The sequence below is a fragment of the Bombus vancouverensis genome, chromosome 2 (genome assembly GCF_051014615.1).
Source record: "Bombus vancouverensis nearcticus chromosome 2, iyBomVanc1_principal, whole genome shotgun sequence".
In the NCBI taxonomy this organism is placed as follows: domain Eukaryota; kingdom Metazoa; phylum Arthropoda; class Insecta; order Hymenoptera; family Apidae; genus Bombus; species Bombus vancouverensis.
In genome coordinates, this window is record NC_134912.1 from 16,525,128 (window position 1) to 16,549,983 (window position 24,856).

Consider the following 24,856-nt stretch of genomic DNA (forward strand, 5'->3'; position numbering starts at 1 on the left):
CATTGAATAATTTTAAGTAAATAAGATATTTGAAGATATGAGTCAACTCGTCGTATTTCGTACGTATAATGCAACAAGGCATTTCTGACAGTCGAGTTGGAAACAATGGAAGCTACTATCGGGCTTTTATGAAACTCGTATAAAGATCTTAATGGAAAAGTAGAAGAGTTATAAAAATAAAGGGAAATTCATCGCTATCAAGAACAATTGCGAATGCGCGACAATCTAATATGCGAAAAACCACCGTATCGCTTATGAGATCACCTAATAATAATTTATTTATTTAGAGAAAGATTTTATATTCTGTATGTTTGTACTTGTACCAGATACACGATATATCATATTTATACATTGCAAAGATTAAAATCGACCGAATTAAAATCAATGTGCTTTTATTAACTCTGAACTGTGTGATTGACGGGGCTTCTATTGTTTTCAATGAAATATCAACCAAGTTGGCAAATAATATATTCTCCCTTCTTTTACAATGAAATTTAATATAGTTAAAGTAGCAATTTCATCGAATGTATATCACAGTGGCCATTCGCAAATAAAGATAGAACAGAGGAAAACTATCGTTCTTTGTAATGGTTCAATCATATTAATTACGATTTTATTCTGCGAGAAAGATGGTTTTAATAAGTGAACAAACGGTGTGCGACAAAGTGACGTAGTTCTCGTTACGTAAGTCTCTTTTTTCCTCTCTTAATGCTATTCGCAATAATTCACGGATGAAAGATATCACGTAAATGAAAACTACGTATGTAGATCCTCGTTGGGAATAGTCGTGACGTAAAGGCGATCAGTTCTTGTCATGATATTCCAACTTCGTCGCATCAACTTTTGGTAGAACCACTCTTACGAATCGAAATGACAGAACGAGATCAATTTTTCAAACGACGCTCTACCTTTCCAATGTGGTTCTATAATAAATGTAATAAATATAATATTTATCGATAGTATTCACCCTCGCCTAACGGATATCGGACAACTGTCGACACGAACGTAGAATATTTTACTTTATACCAATTAAACGTAATAGCAACTAAAGAGACTTTTTAGTGCTGCGTGATACGTAAATTAACGACACGTAATTACGCACTTTGGTGACTTTCCCAATTTCGCCTGTATGACTGTTCTTTTTCCACGAAAAATTATTAGCGTTTAACGTATTTTCAGTTTAATCCTCTTAACGTTCAAAATTTATCAAAAAGGTTAGATTGGATCTTTCATTTGTTCAAACGTACTACTAATACGTATTAATTAATTGAACATTTATCGAAATCTAATTCAAACGTAAACGTAAACGTTAAGCGATATAATCTGTGTGATCGTCAAATGGATTATATCGAAGAAATGTTATACTTTTCGTTATTTTTACGAAACAACGAGATTCTATTTCTCTGAATAAGAGAAAAAAATATATTAACTTCTCGAAATTTAGAAAACTCGTTGAATTGCATAATTCTGTACAAGTAAACTTGAAACAAATAAATGTAGAACACATACTGCATGCGCAAGTACAGAAACGATCTGGCCTTCACCGTCCGACAGTGAAGTTCCTTTCGATGAAATAATTAGCGATACAAATAGATGCAGTTGAATAATTTGCATTCGTAATTTTATTGGCAGTATTTCGATGAATTACTTGTTATACATTACTTCAACTGAATACTTTTACCGTTGCATTGCGTGTATCGTTACGATATCGACGCTTCGACGAAATATAATACTCCGATTAAATTGTTGTGGATTCGAACTCAATTTTCAATTGATCTGCAAATTGCACCATCCGCGAATGTAGACATGAGATCTTCATTACTGATGACTATTATTTATAGTTCTGAGAGATCTATATACATCGCGTGTTTACATTAAATGAATTTATCGACATATTTCTGTAAAACACTTAGGCAGTAAAATGTTTTATGTACAGTTGATTCCCCTCGTCTTTTCCATTTTGTATAATTGTACATACATATAATATGAATCAACGACAATGATGAATTAATATCACAAACTTATTTATTAGCAAAATGTGAAGGATTAATGTCATTAGGAAGATTCTACAAGTCATAAATAGCGAGTTATTGATATTTCCAAATTCTCTTGCACGACAGTGATATATACGTTTAGCAATAAAAAGAACGAAATCGTAGAAATCGATTTTACAACTTGCAACCGATTTGGCTATAACTTAAAAAATTGCAGAATTCAACAATTGTAAAAGAGAAGTTCACAATACATAACCACTAACTCGTTAATTAACCGATATTATTATAATAGAAAATAATCTTGGGTCTATTTGATAAAAATTAATAAAATTATCAGAAAGAAACCTATAGATAATCTATAACTTGCAACTTATCAACCCAGGCAATATTAATCATTGCAACATTACAAATGATCGATAATAATAAATTCTCTTGTACAACGGTAACAAATTAGCTACGTAAAAGAGATGAAGTTTTACAAATAAGCAGCCACCTGATTATCCTCTTTTCATAGAAAATTATACCTCTATAACTCATAAACCTATCAAGTTACTAATATAATTAGCTACTGAATCATTGTGCAAGAATATCCTCATCTTCCTATGGTCAAACCTAACCCAACCCTAATAACCTCCATCTATATCTATCCAATCTCGATCCTCTTTCTGCATCTCCAGCCAAACGCTCGAAAACAGTTGTCGTTTACAGGTAACACTTACCGAACAGTCATTGACGTAACAGAAATCGCCGGAAGCTGACGTCGGTACCCAAAGATGTTCTCCATTAAGTGCACCGGGACCCCAATCGGGCGTTGATCGGGGTTCACGGTGACCGCCACTCGTTCCACCCTCTTCTCTCCCTCTGAAACGGCAAGACACTCGATTACGGAGTGACACTTCGATATCGTCAGTGTGCTGTTGCAGTTGACGTTAATTCCTCTACAGAAATTCCATTAGGACGCGGACAATACATATTGGAGGGCCGATGGGAGGAGTGAGAACAGCAACGACTGTCTAGCAAAGTCTTCTGGAATTTAAATCCTCGTACAACTGGGATACACGATTGCACCGTATTTGGGACAAAGCCGTTGATCATTCTGCGAGGAATTAACGTAACAAACTGCACAGTTGACCTGTCATAACACATCGATTCACGTATCACAACGGTTAGACGACACTGAAGTAAGCGGGTTTTATCGACGTTTTCATGCTGATCGTACACAATGACGATTCGCCAAGCTAGATAGCGATTAGTATTGCTTTTATGTAGACTAAATGGTTTGGTTTTATTGTTTCATTGGGAAAACTGATTCGTAGATATGGAACGGTATTTTGTAAAATAAATCATGCCAGTGCAAATGAGATTACGCAAATAAATAACAATTATGTAATATCAGAGATATTCAGTTACGATACGAGGAGTTATAAAAATGATTAAAGAAGCATCGTAATGTAGAATTTCTTGTGCCTCTACGAAAATGCCAAACGTGGATATATGAAATTTTGAGAATCCATCACGTACCTTTCTTTACGATCTAATATAATTTTTATTTAATCCGCTTATCGTTCCTGGTGGATTTTTAATCTTCTAAAAACAGGATTCTCTAAAAATATTTAAATTAAAAGAGTCAACAGAACTACTGCCATTCATTTCTTATAACCTGTAGATTATTTAATAAACATTCTATGGTATCCATACACAAAATGAACTAATTTTCTTTAATCCGCTAATCGTTCCTGGTGAATTTTTAATTAGGAATATTTTATAAATATATTTAAATTCGAAGCATTCATTGAACCAATATGTATTTGTATACCAAACCAGGAACATTCATTTTTAATACGATCCTTTTTAATGTAACCATGTACGTTTCACTGTTCGAGTAAATCGCTTATAAACAATTACATTTTTCCATACTACGAGCATTTTATATATTACACAAGTGGCTCGACTGTGACAGACCCTTTCAAACATTCCCAGTATTAAATGAAAAAAATACACATCTATCTATCTCGAATTTGTTACAAGTCTATGACTAAATTATTAATAACCGCGTCTCCTGTAAATTTGTTCCACTTTAACGAGCGAAATTACTATGTATGACACCTTGTCCGATTCTATTTTGCTACACTGTGCAGGGGTTAAATAAATGACCGTACGTGTTTCACAGTTCAAGCGACTGTGTAGACAAGTTAAAAGCACAAAAGAGGATAGGAAGGAAGTTTCAAAATTAACCGGAACTCTTTGTTGTCTGGGTCGCATCTTCGACGAGACGACGTTGTCGGAAGAATGAGTTAATACCGTGTCCCGTAGGATATCGCGGAAGCATACTGCTGGCATCGTAAAAAATTCAAGGATACTTTAAATTTCAAAGACGCGACCCGAACATAATACGCGACACGGCGTGCAACTTTAACGACAAGTCACCCCGTGGATCTGCCGTTCCCTTTGGACGATTATATAAAAATTTTAGGCCGTCGTTCGCAGCAGAGCCGCCCCTCGCGCAGCCTGCTTTCTGCATAATTAGTCCGCGGAAATTGCCGGATATCTAGGTCAAACACGAGACAGAAAGAGGGAACGCGAAATGACGTAGTTTTCCTCTGGCATGCTCGTTACAAACGACTATCTGTTGCGTATCAAATAGCTTCGATATGGAAAATCGAAACACGCGAAAGGCCACCGCGTTATTCATACGTCACGAAAAACGGAAATTATTCGTTCGCGTCGTCGTGCTTCAATGATTTTTCAAACTATATTCGTACGTGTATAAGCCGTACGTGTAGCATGCTTTTTGCTGAATCCAGCGAACCTAATATTTTCTACTTCGTTTCATTAGCAGATTCGCCACACCCGATCCGCCTAAAAAGATTAAAAAAGTTTTGTAATTCGCAATGTAAAAATTGTGGCATTCCTGTTTCACGTTGTTTTATGGGTGTTGTTTGATCAGTAGATTCAGCGATTGATTCACACTGTGAGGCCGTGTAAAAAACGCTGTCGTAACAATTCTTCGCTTTGGACTATAAACATATCGCAGTGCATCTGAAAGGTAGCATTCGTTTTTGGATAAAAGAAATACGTGAAACGTGTTTGATTTATGAGAATGGAAAATCGTCGTACTATGAAAGTTGCTTTTCTCGACTGAAATTATTGTTTATACTTGATTTAGTTGCTTATAGGCAAGCTTTGCAAGATGTTTATAACGAGGTATGCCTCTTGCTCAAGAATGTTTAAGGAAGATTTCGCACGGCCGCGTCTAACAGATCAACGGCAATCTACGCGAGATGAAAAGAAAATGTTCAAAAATATTAACGAAACGTTATTAAAACAGTTAGGCCGGCGTAATTCCGATTACATGTCGAACGTTGATCGAATTCGCGAATAGATTGCAATTAATCGAGTTTGCAAACGACCTAGGGAGGCAGTATGATTATTTTAAAGCGATAGCCGCAATTAACAACGAAACCGGGCGACGTTGTAATTACCTGGCTCGCGGATCTAATCTGAGATCTACACAAATATTTCGTATGATTAATAATAATTGCTTATCAACTTATTTGTTCAATTATTTAGGCAGACGCGGTAGACAAATGTACGAATTATAGTAGAGAAATTATTAGAGCGATTAACATCTAATGATCGTCTATCAGTCTATCAGTCAGATCGTCTATATAAGTTTTCAAACAAAGAAGATAAAATACTTTTAGAATTTGTTGTTATACAAAATAGACGTTTGTTTTAAACGCGAGTATACATATTCTATTTCTTTTGTTAGATGAAAGATTTATACGAAGGCGAACTATTCGCACGATCAACATCTTCCAGGACCATCGTAACAAGCCTCTGAAAATATGAGTAAATATTATCTCAACGTCTACCTCGATTTAACAACTTGCGTGTTACGTTCACTAAACGCTATACACGAAACATTGCTTCCGTTCTAACAAAATACACGATTCTTTTATTTTATAAAATAGGCCAAAATTTTTAATTATTCGGATATGCTCAGGTCATCCCTAAAGTACTTCCCACTTTCTCTGCGATAGTACAACCATAGGAGAGACTACGAATAGCCTCGACTAAAAGCAAAAGAAAGACGACAAGATTCCTCTGGTTTTTAAATCGATTAATTAATTATCTTGCGGCGAAAACAGAGTATCACATGGAACCCGAAGAATGGATAAGAGAGGAGAACGCATGGTACTTATGTTGCCGCATTAATTCTAAATATAACGAGACCTGGTTAGGGGACGATGCGCTATGTAGAATTAGTCCCTTAATAATGAACGCTCTGCGGTCATTAAACATTCACAAACATCCCCTGGAGGATACGCGACCGTAATACAGAACCTGAAAATTCCATTTACCAATAGACCCATACTTCGTCCCCTACCCTCGGTCTCTGGTCCTTTGGAGACATCTCAATGTTCAGAAGTCCTTTGCCATCGAAATTCATCCTGTTTGTCAAATCTGTCGGACAGAGGTGGGAACATGGAATCCTTAACTAGTAGCTTTTCAAATTATTTAATGATTTTAATCATTCTCGATGGAATTCCAAGAGAAACTGTGATTCTATGTCTTTTTACGATATTTAATATCTACCTTCGAATACTTGCCCTGATAAATACAGGATATTCAATTTATCTGAAAGAAACTATCGAAGCAATGAATTATACGTAACGTGTTTCGAATTAATATGGCGAGATGTGCCACGTACATGTGGACAGTGGTGAATTGTAATCTCAATGATATCGTTTCGATCGATATTGAAGATAAACGTTGGAAAGTTCAAACGTTTGAACGTCATCCGGCGAAAGGAGTAATAAATTATTATCCCTAGTTAATTAATCCGTATAAGATTATAGGTTAATTAAGCCGCGCCAAATGAAAGATAAATCTGCCAAAGCTTCCATAAACCAATAATTGTGTTCTTAATTGACTTTCGAGTTCACAGAGCCTCGTTTATTCAAAGAAATCAAGTGTAAACAAAAAGATAAAAAATGCAAACAATATGTAACTATAAAATTAAAACCGATCATCAAACAAAATAATTTCGTTATTATTGAAGATAAATCACGAATTACAAAATAGCAACAGTGAAACTTCTCCCTCTATAAATTTAATATATCACGTACATGTGATTATGTTATCTTGTACGAAGCCTTCTAAAATTTCATTAGGACTGTGGCAAGATCCGATTATCATGATTATATTGGTTTCAAATTTAAGGACAAGGCTGAAAATATAAGTTACGAGATATTTGGTATAAATACGTATTTCACAGAGACCATCAAAATATTTAAACAGTCTATCGTCCATTATATATGTTTCAACGGAATTATTTTTAACGCTTATACGCTTTTAATATAGCTGTTCATTCCGCATTCTAATTTTTTACTAGCTGTATGTTTACAGTAAATTCCTGTAACTTTTATATATTAGATTTTCCGAAAAGTATCTTTCTCTTACAGACCAGTCTTTTACAACGATGCGTCTTTATACAAACATGAAACCTAATCTGTCGAACGTTGCGATCTTTATTTCGATAGAACAAAATGGATTATACGTAATTAGATAAAATAATATAAAACGGAAAATATTGTTTATCCATCGTTTCCTAAAAAAACGAAAGAAACTTTCCGGACAACCTAATATATCTACGTATACCTTCAAATTGGTTTCAAATTTTACCAATGTAATCACGCCAACCCGCGTCTCGTTACATGCTAATGCAATTTCAGAATTTTTCATATAACCCACACAATATATATACGTTTTCTATAGTAAAATACTTTCATGAATCACTGTAATCTCGCACGACGTTTATCACGAAAAATATCATGAAACTTTCGAAGTCTCATTCATCCGATACTTTCTTTTCATATTTTTAACATATCCCAACCTTTTCGTTCAGCGATTTGGATCAATAATTCTGGAGAAGGGTAGACGAACGCGGAAATCCATGACAGCGGGTAACTGCTTGAAAATTTTACCTTATTGACAAAACGTGTTTGGCGGGTCGATTGACGAGTTCGCTGCAAAGACCTCTGCGACGTGAAAAACGGTTTGGTATGTATCGACAGTTTGTAATACACAGCGTCAAACCGCGTATTGAAAAGCGGACCATAAAGAAATCGATGAAACTTCAATATCACCAAGATTCTAAACTTAATCTTTGACTTTCGTCTAAGGTTGATATTTTCCATTAAAAATAGATATATTAATATGGAATTTATTAAGCTTTCTAAGCATGAATTTCTTCTCGAATCGTATTTCAGCTTACACAAACTTGGTTTATGTATAATTTAATTTAAATTAAGTTCTAAACTTTATATTAATTTAAAATACTTTGAATATAGTTCGTTGTTACAATAGCTTTTTCCGAGATATTTTTGGAGACGTTCGAAAAATGGAAGACCAATCTTTATTCTTTTCTCCTTTCGTACGCGTGCCGAGAATATAAAATAGCAACTTCTTCTGCGAAAAGAACACCACAACATTCATTTAATGAGTTTTCGTCATCGAATTCAATTTATTTCTACAAGGGATAAATAGATTAGACTCAACTAGTTTGTCTTTTATTTTAAGCGATAAACAAGAAGATAATGGTTCAGCCATTGTTTACATACAGAGTTTTCACAGTGTAAAAAACAATTGACAAATTGTTTACATCTTTAATTACGACAAGTCCTATATTTGTTCTACGTCGATGTAACAAATCGACATCATCTCCACCTCAAAAATACTAAACCTGCCTGCTCTACCATGAAAAGAGAATCGTAGAAACTGCATCGCGTGAAAAATGAAACCGAAAGAATCAATTAAACGACAAACGACAAAAGGAAGTAAACCGAAAGTATCGATTAAAGGGTAAAGTAAAGTTCTCATGCGATGGATAGATATATTTTTCATCAAAGAATGCACGCCGCTTTTACTTCCTATTTAATGAGCCAAACAGTTGAACGCACAGAAATTGATGGAACTCTACCTTCGACTCTAATTCCCTCATAAATCGAGTACCTATAGATTAATTGAGAACGTGATAAACGATGTAAGTGCCACAAGGGAAAATTTCCAATAGAAACGAAAAAAATTTTTTCTGTTAATTCCACTACGTATAGGTGCCATTTATCACTCGAACGTTATTGACTTTCAACGTTCATCGCTTTTATGGATTCGCAAAACATATACACTCAAATGGTATACCCACATGTATAAAGAAAATGTGAGTGAGTTAAATTTATTTATTCGTGTATTATTCATTCGTCGTATACTTAATGATATACTCATCTATGCTTAGGCTATAATGTTCCTATATGACTATAGTACGATATAGTTACAATGTAATACTTGTCAAAGTTGAAGTAAATTATTCTGTCAATGAGTCGAATAAATAAATATTCATATCGCTACGTTTACCGACTTTGAACGGCTGATATTTCTTTAAAGCACAAATTTCGACATTCCTGAGAATGCATGTTGGAATAACGACGGTTTTTTTTAAATGTAATGTACATCGCAATATACGTTAAATTAAGCAAATATACGCTAGTATAGTGTACGTTGACTAAGCCGTGTATTGTAAAGACACATCGGCATATATACATGAAATTTCTATGAAAATCCTTTCCTCAAAAGGAGTCGTCTTCTTTTTATTTTCCTGGTGCTCCAGTCATTTACTGCTCGTTCAAACTTAGTAACAAGAATTCCACTTAACAGCAGCAAAATTTTCAAAAAACATGAGAACTAAAATTCAGATCAACGACGATTTTATCCTCGCAACGAGCAACCACTGTTTCGAGGAAGGGTGACGTTTTTACGTATCATCAAGAACAAACAGCAACTATCGAACAACTTTTGCACGCGTAGAGATGAATCCGGAGCATTAATTAAACGCCAAAATATCCTTTACGATTCGTTCTGCCTCTCTAATTACAAGGGCAAACGTTTTTCCCTGGTAGAATGGCACTTTTGCTCGCGGAGGAGACGAGCGGAACGCAAGTATCGCATTCTCCTGCTAATTCCTAGCGTTCGTAATTCGATTGCGAATGTTCGTTATCCAAGAAGCGAGCCAGAAATAGCTCGATCGAGGGCGTGAAACTGCCACTGCATTTTCCACTCTCTCTCTCTCTCTCTCTCTCTCTCTCTCTCTCTCTCTCTCTTTCTCTCTCCCAGCCAGCGAAAAATCTCGTTTCAATCACAGCCTCCTCTATTCCCATTTCTTCGCGATCGATCGTTACTTGTCGCATAAATGAAAAAAAATAAAAAAAAATGTCTTCAGGCTATTTGCCTGATCAAAATACGGGATAGGGGAACAGATTACGAATCGAAAATCGTCGAGTTAATATCTATTCTTGGACGCAGTCGAAATTCCATGACGGAATATTTTTGTGAACCGTAGGAGAAGAAAGGTTTTGAATCGCACCCTTCAAAAGCTGTTTCCTACTCCTACGAAAGAAGAGAGACAAACTTTTTATCCGTACGTATTACAAGAAATTGTTACATTCCGCCCAAAAAAGGTGCTATTATTGTACATCTACCTATAAAAACTCGCTAAAAAAAAGCATTAAAACTGCTATTAAGTTCACTTTAAAATTGAGAAGGAGAAACAAGACTGGTAAAATATGTTGCAATAATTTCATTTATAATTTAATACTTTATACGATAAATAAAGTACACATTTACAACATATTATTTTCAGGCAATCAGGAAAGAATTCATGCAATTTAAAATTCAAAGTCAGCATCAAATGTTCTCTCAAAGGATACCGTAAAACTTCTCAGCTGGTTCGTATATCTAAGATTTGAACGAAAAATCACGAATTGTTTGTTTCGATTGATTCGACTAATACTTTATACGATAAACAAAATATACATTGCTAATATATTAACAATTTACAGAAGAGATTCAGGCAAATTAAAATTCAAAGTCAACATCAAATGCTTACTCAAAGGATACCGTAAAACTTCTGAGCTGGTTCGTATATCTAAGATTTGAACGAAAAATCACGAATTGTTTGTTTCGACTGGTTTGATAGTTCTGGCGTCAAACGCTCGTTTCTAAATGCGAGTTAAGTTTTGCGAGTTAACGAGTTTCTAATGGGCCAATAAGAAATCGACGGGTCTCGGTGTAATCAAATCACAGGCAATCGTATCGTAATCAGTCTCTGCCCCTAGATCGTGTTTCCAAAGATACAGATTAAGTTTTGCCAAGACTTCTCTTCTTCCGCGGAACTTTACCGTTTCGTCAATTTTGATTCAAACGAGGCGGTGTGAAGTTTTGAAAGTTGAAGAACCCAACCTCACTGAAAAAGTCCTCTGACGTACTTCGATCTAGTTTGGTTCTTTAACTTATCGAGTACCAATGTCGGGTTAACATTTTGTTTGCAAGCTTTTTTAATCAACGCGTATTATTACATTTTTTTTTAACGTTTCCTCTCTTACTTCGATACGTACTACAGTTATATGAAATTTGAGAAAATTCAAGTTACGACGTTATGATAAACATTATTCTTTGTTAAATCATGAAAATTTTCATTGTACATTTAACAATTATAAATTATCTACGATGAGTCTGGCAATTATAAAATTTTCGATTCTTGTACGTTGTCTTACATATTTTTATATGTTGCTGTGATAAAGAACGTTCTATCCTTTTCTTCTCCAAAAATAGATTATATTCACCAAAAAAAAGAGGGTAAAAACTAATTAATTTCTGTTTCGTAATTTATTATAGAAATCAGTAATATAACCGAATATTTTACTATACAAAAAATGAATTCAATAAAATAAAGTTATAGCAGTGACTTTTATAAATTTGACTGTTCAATTTTGCACGTCCCTAATCAAATTCTATCATATCTCGTACTTTACACCTGTATAAAAATAAAAAATTTTAATTTTAATATTAGTTTTAAGACCCACTGTATTATCCTATACAATACAATGTATAACGTTGATAAAGGCCAATATATAAGTAAATCAATATTTTCTACAAGATATTATTTTTTAATACACTATTGACACTGTAATTAATTATATTTCAAAATAAAAATTATAGTCGTAACGTTCTTATTCCTCAAAAAAAAAAATTTACGGGAAAGCTCTTTTTATCCGAAAAGTGGAAGCTGTGCCAAACTCTAGAGAGATAGTCTACTTTTTATAGAATTTTATACTTATGTTAGAACCACGACTTCAGAAAAGAAGCAAGATATCGATGAGTATATTTTCTTTTCTTTTTTCTTCTTCGCATCTTTCAGTACCGTTTTGTATACGCAAGCTTTATGCATTATTTCACTACCGTTTAGTCCCTCAATGGGTGTCGTTATCGTCATTGATAAATTCGAACAGCGGAGAAACGCTTTCGATGAGCTTGTGGAGCAAACAATTTACGGACCGAAACGAATAAATATTTAGAGATCGAAATGATTTATGTTGTTTAACGGAGTTTAAACGTTCTCTTAACTCCTTCACCTCCGCCGATCTAACTTTGGACTGGTGAGAAGTGATTGTTGCGATTTCTGGTTTCATTTTTTAGTTTGATCTTCCTTTTCGTTTTTTCTATCGCGATACGGTGAAAAATTGTTCGAGTTCTGCTGAATAGGACTGAGAGAAAGAGAATTACGATCGAATAAAAACTTTCTGTCCAAGAAGACAGTAAAGAAAATGCACAATAACTGGCCTTTCTACCCTTTGAAAATTGTCATTAAGCGAAATTATGAGTCGATTCGCGTGCATTTTTCTTCTCTATGCTCGCTGCATTCGACGAATAATTTCAATAATTTCAAATAACTGTAACTTCTTTGTCATTAATATTTTTATTTTATTTGTATTTCAGTTTCCTATATATCTTCCTTTTTTTTTGGTGAATTATACGTTAAAAAACAATTCTAACTTTAACGTCTTTTTTATCGAGATATGTTAACTCTTCGTAGGCAACCCGAGCCATTTACGCACACAAGCGAAATTTCAATCATAAATTTCATCGAAGCGAATTTTTATCTTTTATTCGTCTTTAATATCTCGCAGATATTCGTTTTGCATTAATATATTACCATACGAATGAGTTCTTTGATAAATGACAAATATTTGCAAGTGGTGCACCATTTCCTCCGAGAAAACAAAATTCCTTCGAATCAACAGGAATCATAAACAAAACTTACGCATTTCATAATGCTATTATCGTCTTTCGAAGCAAACAACAGTTTACGAATAAGTAGACAATAGCGGATTGTTGCGTGGAGAAGATTTCAAGAAATCTGTTCACGTAATCTAACAAAGAGAAACTTGTTCTTAGAGAAACGTACCCTTATTAGAACTGCTGTTATTACGTCGAAATAACAAGGTCTGACAGTGATTTTTCGCGACACTGCAAATAGGTCGTCTATTTACGTATTTAAATCGTCCGTAATGAAGGGGTTAGGCGATTTATAGTTGGAAGTAAATGCACCAAGGCAACGACGTTCGATAAGAATAAAGCAATAATAATTAGCCAGCTTCTTTACTTTCTTCTCGCACAGAATTCGTTTAAATTGCTAGAATCTTCGAATGTTCGTCGCTCGATAAATTTGATAATCGCTTTGTCACTTCGTTTAACTAAATTACCTGCTAATTTCTACGAAAATAAACGTCTGATATCGTGAAAGCGATTTATCGTGCTGAATTAAGAATAGAAAAAGACAAACAAGTTACGTGTATTATTAAGTAATTGCAAAAATTGAATGTTTCAGCCGTGTCTGATTTCTGATGGGATTTCTCACAGAACTTGTACGGTAATCTAGTGAAAAATCTCGTTATCCGACATCGTTTGGCTTCCACAAAGGACGAATTTCGAACCGAGAAGCTCGACGTTCTAGCAAGTCGCAGCAGCGACCACAATGAACCATATGGTTCAATTAAACACGTCGGAGTTCTAATCAACTTCTCTCTCTCTCTTGAATCGTTGACGTCTTAATCTTCCCGAAATAGAAAAGCCTGATCGAAGCTCGAAGCAACAAAAGACGTGGACATCGGGCCGTAAACGTACAGGCGGTAAAATTAAATTGCCTTCGATTAAACTGCTCGCGTAAACTGCGCGAGAGAAAAGACGGAATCGAGGAATTTTATACCGCAATTCTTTCTTTCTTCCCTCTTGCTTTTCGTCTTACGTAAATAAAAATAGCAGTTTCCAATGTTGTGCTGTAATAGGTATTAATTTTGACATGATTGCTAGGTTTAATAGAATTTAACGAGAATATATGGAGCAGAACTTTAAACACTTTAAATCCTCTGTCAGGTGTAGTGGATTGAAATTGCCCTTAAAAGTTCTTGCAATGTGTTTCTCTTTTTCCTAAGCTCTTCTCTATAAATAACGTAATGGTAGAGTATGTCCGGAAATGAAAGCTGATAGTTTATTTCATAAGTAATATATGGGTTTTTCCTGAGAATCGAGTTTAAAATAATGGCTTTGCCGTGGTAAAAGTTCCATAAAAGTAGAAAGATAACTAACGATTGTATAAAATAAAGCAAGGTATTACGTTACGTAATAAGTTCGTTCGCCTTTCGTTTTATTTTAAGGAATATTATAAAATTGTTATTCGCGTTGGTTATTCTAGTCAAACATATGACATATAATACAAATAAATAATGTTTTTGATTGTATCGTTTGATGATAAAGTTCGGGTTTACAATATTTGAGATTGTTGGAATATTTACTGCACGGTTAATATTGGAATATATCGTTGCAATGTTTTCCAATTTGTGAAATTTGGTACGACCAATATTTGATGAATAATCATTAGATAATTCAAAGAATTTATAATATAAATACACAAACTTCTCGATAAAAGAACAAATACTTTGAGGTAATGATCAATTACTTAAACCCATCATTTACAAAGAATAATAGAACTCATTACACAACTAAATACGTCACCGATCAATTACAGGGAACAGTTGTTTATGTAAACGATAGTAATATCGAAGATGTAAAAGCAATAGCATATTTGTTATAATAGATTCGTGTTTAGTATGCTCCGTCGGTTAACAATGTCGTTACGATGTACTAACAATAAAAGATACTTCTATTCGGAACGTGTTACAATTAATCACACATTGAAGCAAACGTGCAGATTGGTACATCTCGTCGAAATCATGGCGCAAGCATTTCTCATTTTCATCTCGAGTTCTGAAAGCTACAAAAACGAAATAATCATTCTGCGCGTTAAATGTTAGCGTTTCGATTCTTGCAACAGCCGATGTAATCACCGTGTACTGACGGCGCAACAACAAGAACAGTTTGACAAACACATACAGCTAACAGAAGAGAGGCCGAATAAGAAAGAAAAGTGAAGCGTGAGGACGACAATGATAAAACTAAAAATACAGAGATACAGAAACATCGATGATACGGTATTCAAGTATACGGAACAAGGGACTTGTTACATTCACCAGACGTACCCACCCTCTTGGAGGTCGAGCCTCGGTGTCAGGCAGCAGAGCCGTGTACCTCGTCTGCGCCTCGGTAGGCAGAACGATATCGACGCTTTTCGACCGTATATTTTGCTGTGGAACGGTCAACGTATCGGCATCCTCGCCATGTCCATTCTTGTTATTGAAGCAGGAGTCCACGGATGCAGCGCGATCCCTTTTCAACTCCGGAACGGTCAAAAAGATATCTCTGACGACGAACTTGCATTTGCTAGAGCTAAGATCGTGGGCCGATTCTTCCTCGTCCTCGGTCGAGCTAACCACCGTCGGAAGCTCCAGAGGGTACGACGTTAGAGCTTCTTGTCGAGCAAGTTTCGGAGAGGAGATCGACCTCCTACGTTCCCTGCCCGGAAATAGACCACCTCTGACCTCGCTGATATCGGACATTTCATCTTGTACCACCTTAGGAACGACCTCAGGGACCACTGTATCGGGTGGTACCGTCGTTTCGGACACCACATCGGTAACATCTGGCTCTTTCTCGGTGAACGTCGTTAACGTGACTCTAATTTCTGGACTAGCTTCGCTCTTATCCACTAATTCGGAGTCTTCGTCCTCCGAAGTGTCGTCTACTACATCTGCTTCGTCATCGAGATCTTCTCTCGACGAGGGATCATCCTCGTCTCTACTAAGATAAAGATTTTTATATTCTTCCACGCAGATACAGTGGTAGCATCCAGAGACCTGAATCGTCGGTGTCTCCGGACGTCGAACGCTGCCAAGAGATTGTTGACTGGAGGAAGATCCATAACTCCGTTCAGCCACGTCGAAACTCTTGGACCTTTGGCCGCTGTGCAGTTGCGGCACCCTGAGCGTCGCGGATCGTCTTCCACGCGACGAATCTTGGGACCTCGCCGGTGAACACGAGGACGACGAGGAGGACGTGGTCCTGGTCGATCTGCCGTCCCTCACATCGTCCTGTCGTTTAGCTTCCAATTGGATCTCGTCGAAGGAGGCCGACCTGACTTGCTTCGGTACTTCGAGACTCGACTGCGACTTCATTTCCGCTCCCGTCGGGGTGCGCGACCTCTTGAAGGTCGAACGCAGCCTCTGCATTCTCACTTGGCAGCTATCTGCTGAAACTTGACTCGTTCGCGGAGAACGACAGCTCGAATCTCGACGACCAACACGACGAACCTCGTTCTTTCGCCAGTTCTTCCTCCTCCTCTTCTTCCTCCGTCCCGGCGGCCGCGCTCGAACCCCGATCCTCTCGCTTCTGAACGATCGTCGTCTCGCTGGGAAGCTCGATGATCACCTCGTTACACCTCGGCGACGAGGAAGCTGCCTGGAGCTGCCCGCGACCGCACCCTTCCGCCACCTTCGACTTTGCTGCCGGTCTGCAGCCCATCATAAGTTACGTCGACGTCCGTGTTTAGCTCTTATGCCTCTGAGATCCTTCTTTACAGTTTTACGAATCTTGTGTGTACTTCTCCGAAGCTAACCGAAAGGCTGTTTTCTTCGCGTTGAATGTCTCGTATACACTAGTTTCAATGCTTTACTGTGATCGTTTAAAGGTGAAGAAAGTTTCAAGCTATTTCATCCTCCATCCATGCAAGATTGAAAGATGTAAGATCGACATGGTTGATTGTCTTGTGCTTACCAAGTATCTCGAGTATCGCGGTCACCAGGTATATACACAACAATTGTTTTAAGAGAAACGATTGTCTGCCCAGTTTTTCTTTATCGTACACTGATTCAGTTTCCAAAACAATTTTTCATAGCAATCACTGGTCTGATCGTAGTAACGCTATCTTCTGAAAATGTTTCTTCAAAACGTTTGATCGTCTCTGGTAAATTATTTTTCACTTCACAATTCGCAGTGAATCTTCCCATCTTATTTGAGGAAAAAGAAGATGTCGATTACGTATGATGTATGTCCTGTTCGATACGAATTGTTTATAACGACTGACAATGAGTTATTTAAAGTCACTGTAACCTTGATTCGGCGAATAAATGCTCGATTAATTAACGTCCATGGTCTTGAAGAACTGCATATAGACGCAAGGTCTTTCACACGACCCCCCTTCGACGATTGATCTATTCGCTAAAATTACATTTCGGTGGAGAACGGGTCCGATGCCACGTGGAAACGACAACCGTCGATCCGGCGGCGCAGCATTTGCAATTTAAACTCCTTTCCTCGTCCGACGGGATTTCCTCATCACCGCTTCCAACGATCATACCGTCTCAAATTAAACGCACCATCTCCGATGTGCGGCAAAATTAACTTTATTCAAGGTTGTTCCTCTTAGTAGTTCATCTTGCTGCTATCTCATCCCCATTCGAGTCGCTTAAACACGTGCAAACAACAACGTCTCCTTACTTTGCGAACGTAATTAACCAAATTTGCATAGTTTTCAGCAATTTCTTACGGTTCTTAATTTTCTTCAAACGTTAGAGGGACAGGTAAAATGTCTGTATACGTTAACCGTATTAAAAATACTTTTGAAGTAATTTCCACGACAACGTGGTCAGAATCAAGTTACCTCCACAACTCCATTCATCCCAGTCACTCGTAGATCCTACCGTCTTAACTTATACCTCTCGACGCCAACAAAGTATCAATAACAATATCGTCGCTCAACGTTTAACACCGTGACGAATACAATTCTCGACACACCTTATAAATCCTTCAATGATGGACGTTTATCCTTCGCTAATCCAATATACCTGTCTTTGTGTATATTGTTCTCTTCCGTGTAACGCCTTGAATCATCGAACGAGTTAATCGTAGAGACACGGCCCCGAATCGAAGAGCGATATTACACCGATAATCAATCTTTAGCGATGCTCGACCCTTGGTAAATGAACGTTGGACGTCTCGTTACCATCGATCATCCCACAAACGCTCCATTTGCCGAAACATCATTGAAACTTCATCGCGTATTAAATGCGAATTAGCGTCTCAATATCACGACGTTTATTTCGATTAAACGCTTGGAACGTCAATGTCCACGCTGGGATTACTTTTTAATTGTTCTGCTACGCCAACGTTATACTCGGTTATTACGTTTATCCTCGATTACTTCGGTTAAACGTCGAATCTTCGATCTTCTCTAGAGAGGTTTGACAGAGGAAGTGGACGAGTGATTCTCGGGTTGATGGACCGGCGACGAGCAGCACATTGGTCATCGACGCGTGAACCATAGTTGAAGGTCACGCGTCACCGTCCGGCAAGAACCGTCGACGACCTCGGCGAACCCCGATACACGTGAGGTCGTCAAACAGCTTCGCCGAACGAGCTTTTGCCTCACTTTCTCTCCGGTTGACCCTCTCCCACGCTTGTCGAGACTCTCTCCTCTCGAGTGACTAGCAGCATCGATCGGTAGGCTGGCTTTCCAGCCCTGTAACTTAATTTATCGGCGACGTTGCGGTGATATCGTGGATTGAAATGCCATATAGCGGTATTGGGCCGCGTATACGAATTACTCCGGACTATGTCGATCCGAAGGACGCTAAGATATTGCCCTAAATTATCTCGGTTTCGCCAGGTTCCTCGATTTACCGGTTCGCCAACCTCCAGCTATCGTTACGATTCTCTTATATTTAATGCTCGCGTCGCTCGCTCCTCGATATCAAACCTGAGTATCGTCTCGAAAAACAATGTTTCTATTATTTTTCCTTTCCAGCTGAGAAAGTACGATACACACTATAAAGATCCGAACGATCGAGCAGTTAAAACCTTGCGAGATCTTGATTCAACGATCGAGAAGATCACCTTGTTGCGACTTGTCAAACGATAGATCTCGTGATCTACCTTTATCCAAGTATTTTCTCCTGGCAAAAACAAGCTCGAAACCCAAAACTGGCTCCATGTATCTCGACAGTCCTGTCTTTTCCAAACGACCCTCTCTCTCTCTCTGTCTGTCTGTCTCTATCTCTCTCGCCCTCTCTCTATAACTACTCGAACATCGCCGATGTAACAATTCTTTGAATCGGATGGAACACGATGTTGAATCAGCGCGGGCCGAGTGAAGAAGCGTGCACGCGGTCACGCTACGTACTCGCGACTGCAACGTGTTCTGTCTGGAAAAAAAGATCAAATTGATCCACGATCAGTTTGAATTCGTTCGTTCGGTCGGTCGGTAACGCGATCGGTTTTCGATAAAGGGGCGAGAAAAAGTGAAAATGCGTTCGCGGCGAGAAAAAGGAACGAAAGGAACGAGTTACGCGCAACGTGTCGCGAGACAGGATAGACTGATCAGACTAGTGACCAGGGCTCGGCAGTGGCGGATGCTACGAGAGGTAAAGTGGGGGTTAACACTGGGCTCTCGTCTCCGTCCAACCCTTGTGTTACCCTCTTGCTCGCACCCTCCTAGCCATCGTCGGTCAGACATGCGCCCTCCGACAGATTCCGTCTGTGCTCGTGTACACGAACACGCGAATGAGGAACGCCGATGGCACGAACGACGAATTGGAGATTGCGCTACGTGGCTGACTATCGGGGAAATGTGTGACGTAGGAAGGGCAGACACGTGTGAAGCCTCCTCTCTTCTATCTTCTCTGCTTTTACAGATATTTCCACGCTGTGCTCGTCGTCCGCGTCTTTTTAGGCTCTTTCCTCCCGTTTCTCTCCCGTTTTCTTCTTTTTCGTCGCGATACAACATGCTTGTGGACGGTGAATTTTTGATCCGCTCGTTCCGCTCCCGGAACCAAGTACTCAGTCACAACAGGTTTTTAATCACCTTCCGCGAGCTTCCGCGGTAATCTGACGGGATTTGTATCACGGAAGGGTTGAGTAATTTAATGGAAGAGTCAAAGGTCTTTATCTTAATTTTGCTTTTATCGGACTATACGAACCACGTGGCTTCGTGTTGTTGAGTTGGATCGCAGGTTTAACAGGTTTAACGATCGACAACATTCGACATTAAAAATTAGGAAATCGAAGAGAAAAAATAAAAACGCACGGTACGTTAATGTCATGAAGTTTATTTTTACTGAAAGTTAACATGTATCTGATGAGAAAGTCGGCTTTTCACTGCTTACGCGTGTTCGCTTACCAGCTGTTCTTACAATGTTTGTGTATTCGAGCTTAACAGGCTCTTTCCATTTTCAATGCTGTTATATTAAAATGCTTCCTTTTAATTGTAAAGCAACGTTATAATTTCCAAAATCAACAAAAATATACTTATCGTGTCTTTCCGAGACACGCTTTAACATTCGATAAAAAGTACGTAACATTAGAAGTATTTCTTACGCAATTACAATTTTATTATTTCTTCGTGATAAATTCTTAACTATTGAGATACATAATAGTTCGTTTTATTTTTTATTTTTAAAGCAAACATAATTTCCAAAGCTTACTTTACAACAAATACCACACGCTTATATCGATATATTTTGTATCTTATATTCTATGACATCCTATTATGTCGTACGACTTGATGGACAACGTGCTTCTTCTTTGAATTTCGATTATAAATGTATTAAACAACTATCTTCAATTTCTTATAACGTAGAATTCTTCGATCAAACGGAACATCTTGATTCCATAAATATAAAGTCCTCGGACTCAAGAAGGTTTCTTAATTTCTCCGATTCAACGTTCTGCCATTCGATATCTTGAAAGCTGTTTCTTCCATTTACGATTCATCGATCAACATTTCTTGATCCTACGAATGTATCATTCTTCGATCGATCACACACAAGATTATAGCGTCATTCGCCGTACAAATGATCAGCAGAAAAGGGCAAACCGATACAAGTCCAACTTTCCGAGACACATGGTCGATTTATCAACCGTAACCTTCGACAGTTAAAAATTTACGGCCGAAACCAACTGTGGGTAGCGCATTTACGCATCACAAATTATTAACCAACGCTATTAAGCAACTTATGAAGGAACACTATCGAATTATAGTAAAATTGCATAAGTTCTTTTTTAATCGAAAAGATACGCTGCAACTGAATAAAAATATTCAACAAGACGAGCGATGTATTCAGCGAATATGAACATGTAGATAATAATGTGATAAAAGCTAAAAATTCCTAACACGGTGGATCTGTGATCTGTGTCGATCTGTGGAATCCGACTCGTATCCTGACTCAACGTCGAGTAACATTTTAAATGGTTTTCAAACAACAATCTTTATCGAGATTCCACAAATTGCTGATTTAATTAACTCATTAAGTACCAACCAATGCTTCATCGTAATGTTACGATTATTCGATTGTCCGAAAAGTGTCTTTCTTTCGCGAACGTGTTTTTTACAACAGTGCAGCTTCATAGAAACGTGAAACCAAGTCTGTGAAATGTCGCGGTGTTTATCTCAACAGAACAAAATGGATCGTACGTAAATCGACAAAATAATATAAAACAAAAAACGTTGTGCGTCTACTATTTTCTCATAAAACGGAAGAATTTTTTCGGACAACCTAATACATCGATTCCTTCGTATTCTCTTTCATAGCCATAGCTGTTGGAAAATACTATTCGATGATATAATCTGCCTGAAAAACACCGCAAATGAAACGTTGCGTTAAGGCAACGTTGGTCCGTGATGGGTTAAAAGCACAGTTCTTCTCCGATAAAATTATACGTTTACAGCGACCGTGTAATATGACGAATATAGTGTCGAAGAAGAAGTGAAATGCATCGGACAAAAGATAAAGATAGAGCGTTCTTTTGGTTCGTTGGAAAAAAGTAAACACAGACAAGGATCGTTGTGTCGAGAAATTTATACAACTCCATCACCGATTAAACAGTGTTTCTTACAAGCACCAGGAATAAGCATTAGGACAAAAGGAATAATCGGAATAAGAAGCGAAACATTTATTCAATGGACTTTTCCACGTTACGCCCCGCTTAACGTCGATAATACGGGATAAACGAGTTGAGAGTGGCAAAGCTGAGTCATGCTGAAACGGTTGAATATTGTTGTGACGAATTCATCCTTTTTTCTATCGTTCGCGAGGAAAACAAAACGATTTACACCGACGATTTCAAAAATATCATAGCTGCCATTGTAATTTCACGTTCGTCACACCGTTATCATTATCTGCCAGGAAATTGAGTCCCCTTCGAGTGAAAACATTTTCAAATTATCCTTTAGCATGGAAAATATTAATTTTGTCGAGTGGAATTTTTATTCCACCACTGATCGAGAAAAATAAGTACGAGGCACTTCTCATCGTTGGTCGAAGCGAAGCGCTGTTAAATAATAACCAATGTCGATTACTATTCGCTGCAGCATTTATGCCGGGTATTAGTCTCACCTTTTATTTGCTTGCATTATTCAAAGCGGAACATTGTAGCCACACGTCTATGCGGAATAATCGATACGACCGTCTATCGCCGAGAAATGATTTTTTATTGACTCGAACAAACGAGCCGACTTCGCTTCAAAATGGGCAACGCGTATTATATTTTTCTGTCAATAAAAATTCTAAGTGGAAACAAAATTTCTATTTCACGCTATTACCCCACAGCAGGCTGTTTCTCTCCGCGAGAAATTAGTTTCTTCGAATGCTATTTATAGACGATCGATCGAAACCGAGAGTTTCAAATTCGTAGCTTGATTCGTGGATGACAATTTCATGAAAAGAATATGAAAGAGCGCGCGTGAAGTTTTACGCCGCTATCGGTAAGAATCGATCTTGCACGGCACAGAATCTTTTGATTCTAAATGTAATGGATAGTGCGATCGTCGATTCTAATTAAAAATTAATCTTCCTACCCTTCTTCGGTCTGCATCTTACGTAATCGTCCACGATTACGACATTCTGAACTCGATATCAGCCTCTTAATTTCCTACTATCTGCATTTAATATCTGATCCATTGTACGTTACGATTGCACGGAGCGAAATTTTTCGGGATTCTATTTGTACTTGCGACGTTGAGAAGGATTCTTGAATTCTGTTCGTGATATCTCCGATGACCTTTTACCATTCTTATTCTTTTAAATATATTACTTTCTTTAACTAAATTCGATACGTCTATTTATTTATATACGGTAATAAACACCTTCGTTGATATTTTTCGTACATTGTAACAAAATTACCGTACATTGGAATATTCGATAACATTTCGATTGTTACATCAGCTTTCATAAAAGAAATATGCTTATAAAACAGTCAATAAATGAAAAAAATGTAATATTGCTCGATTAATTTGATAATTTTTTGCGAGCTACGAAACACAATCATCGACGCGTTAATACTCTCTGTTCTCGAATATTTTAATGTTTGATCGGTCGATCGTAGCAACGCTGAAGTAATAACGACGATAATCGGAAAAAATGTAAATCAAGATTATAAAGTCAAGTATAAAGAAAAATCTCTCGTTTAAATTTGTTTTTCTGCTCGTAGATATCCGTTATAGTCAATAAAACATGTATATTTGTGCGTTACTCGGCAAACTTCCTTCTTCGAAAAATGGCTTTCGACGATTTGTGAAGCAAAAACTAATTTAACGCTCGATATATTATACAACCTGATTCCATTTTTTTTCTCTTTTTTTTTCAAAAAGTATCATCGTTGCCGAAAAAAGCCACAAATTTAGTTGCCATACAAATCTATTTTAATCCTAGTTTCGTCACTGTCGTTTTAATCTCGTGAATGTCACGCGATACAGAGGGAACTCACGAAAAACATACAAGTTACATTAAAAAAATTAATGTACAATTAAGAAAGTTAAAGAAAACATTTAAGGATTCCCAATTTCTACGATCTTAAACGCACGTTATCGGTCAATAGCCGTCGTCAGAGTTTGATAAATCTTCGGAATAAAAATAGCGACAATTCCAAAGTTACAGACTATCTTTTTATTCTGACAACACCGTTATATGACATTTCAGATCTTTTAACCGATTTTTCTCACGTGGATGAAGAATGCGAAAAGTAAAATATACAAAACCATCTTAAAAATACAAGATGACTTCAACCTTTTGCAGAGGAGATAGTTTTATTCGCAGCGATAAATTCCTCGCTTAACGTAACCTTTCATTTCGAATATTTTCTTCGTTGTAACATACTAACGACCAACTCGAGCTACGCGTGCTTGATCAATCGTTAATACTTCTAATAAACATATTTTTAAGAAACGTATTTATAAGAAGAAAAACGCATAGTTTGATTAATTTATCGCGCTTGGAAAATAGTATAACGCGATCGACCATCCACTCCAGCACAGTGGCAATAAAACATTTTGGACTAAAGCGTTCAGCTTCAAGAAGAAAAGTATACGAGTATCTTCCTATTCGTAAATTCATCTACGTAATAGCCTTTCTTCTTCTTTATTGCAGAAAATAATAAAAATAACCATTTCCATGGTCGTCGCAACAATGATACTTATAAAATATAAACACTTAATTTCTTAAGCCTGGTCCTACTTTCTGTACCATACATATAATTCTGTGTTTCGTCTAGCACGACATTTATTAAACATTCAAAGACTGTAT

General features: G+C 37.2%; 1 protein-coding gene across 7 annotated transcripts in view; it reads right to left on the bottom strand.

Moving 5' to 3' along the window:
- The window catches only part of rdgA (retinal degeneration A), a 63,351-nt gene extending 43,695 nt beyond the window's left edge, over positions 1-19,656 (bottom strand). For all 7 annotated transcript variants that reach the window (XR_013059976.1, XR_013059975.1, XR_013059973.1 and 4 more), the window contains exons 1-2: positions 15,432-19,656; positions 2,714-2,855 (exon numbers count right to left, since the gene is read on the bottom strand). Coding sequence is in view for 1 of the 7 variants with exons in the window: in XM_076623962.1 (XP_076480077.1) it covers positions 2,714-2,855; positions 15,432-16,513 (1,224 nt within the window). In the remaining 6 variants the exon portion in view is untranslated. The remainder of the gene's footprint in view (positions 1-2,713; positions 2,856-15,431) is intronic.
- Positions 19,657-24,856: the final 5,200 nt, after the last annotated feature.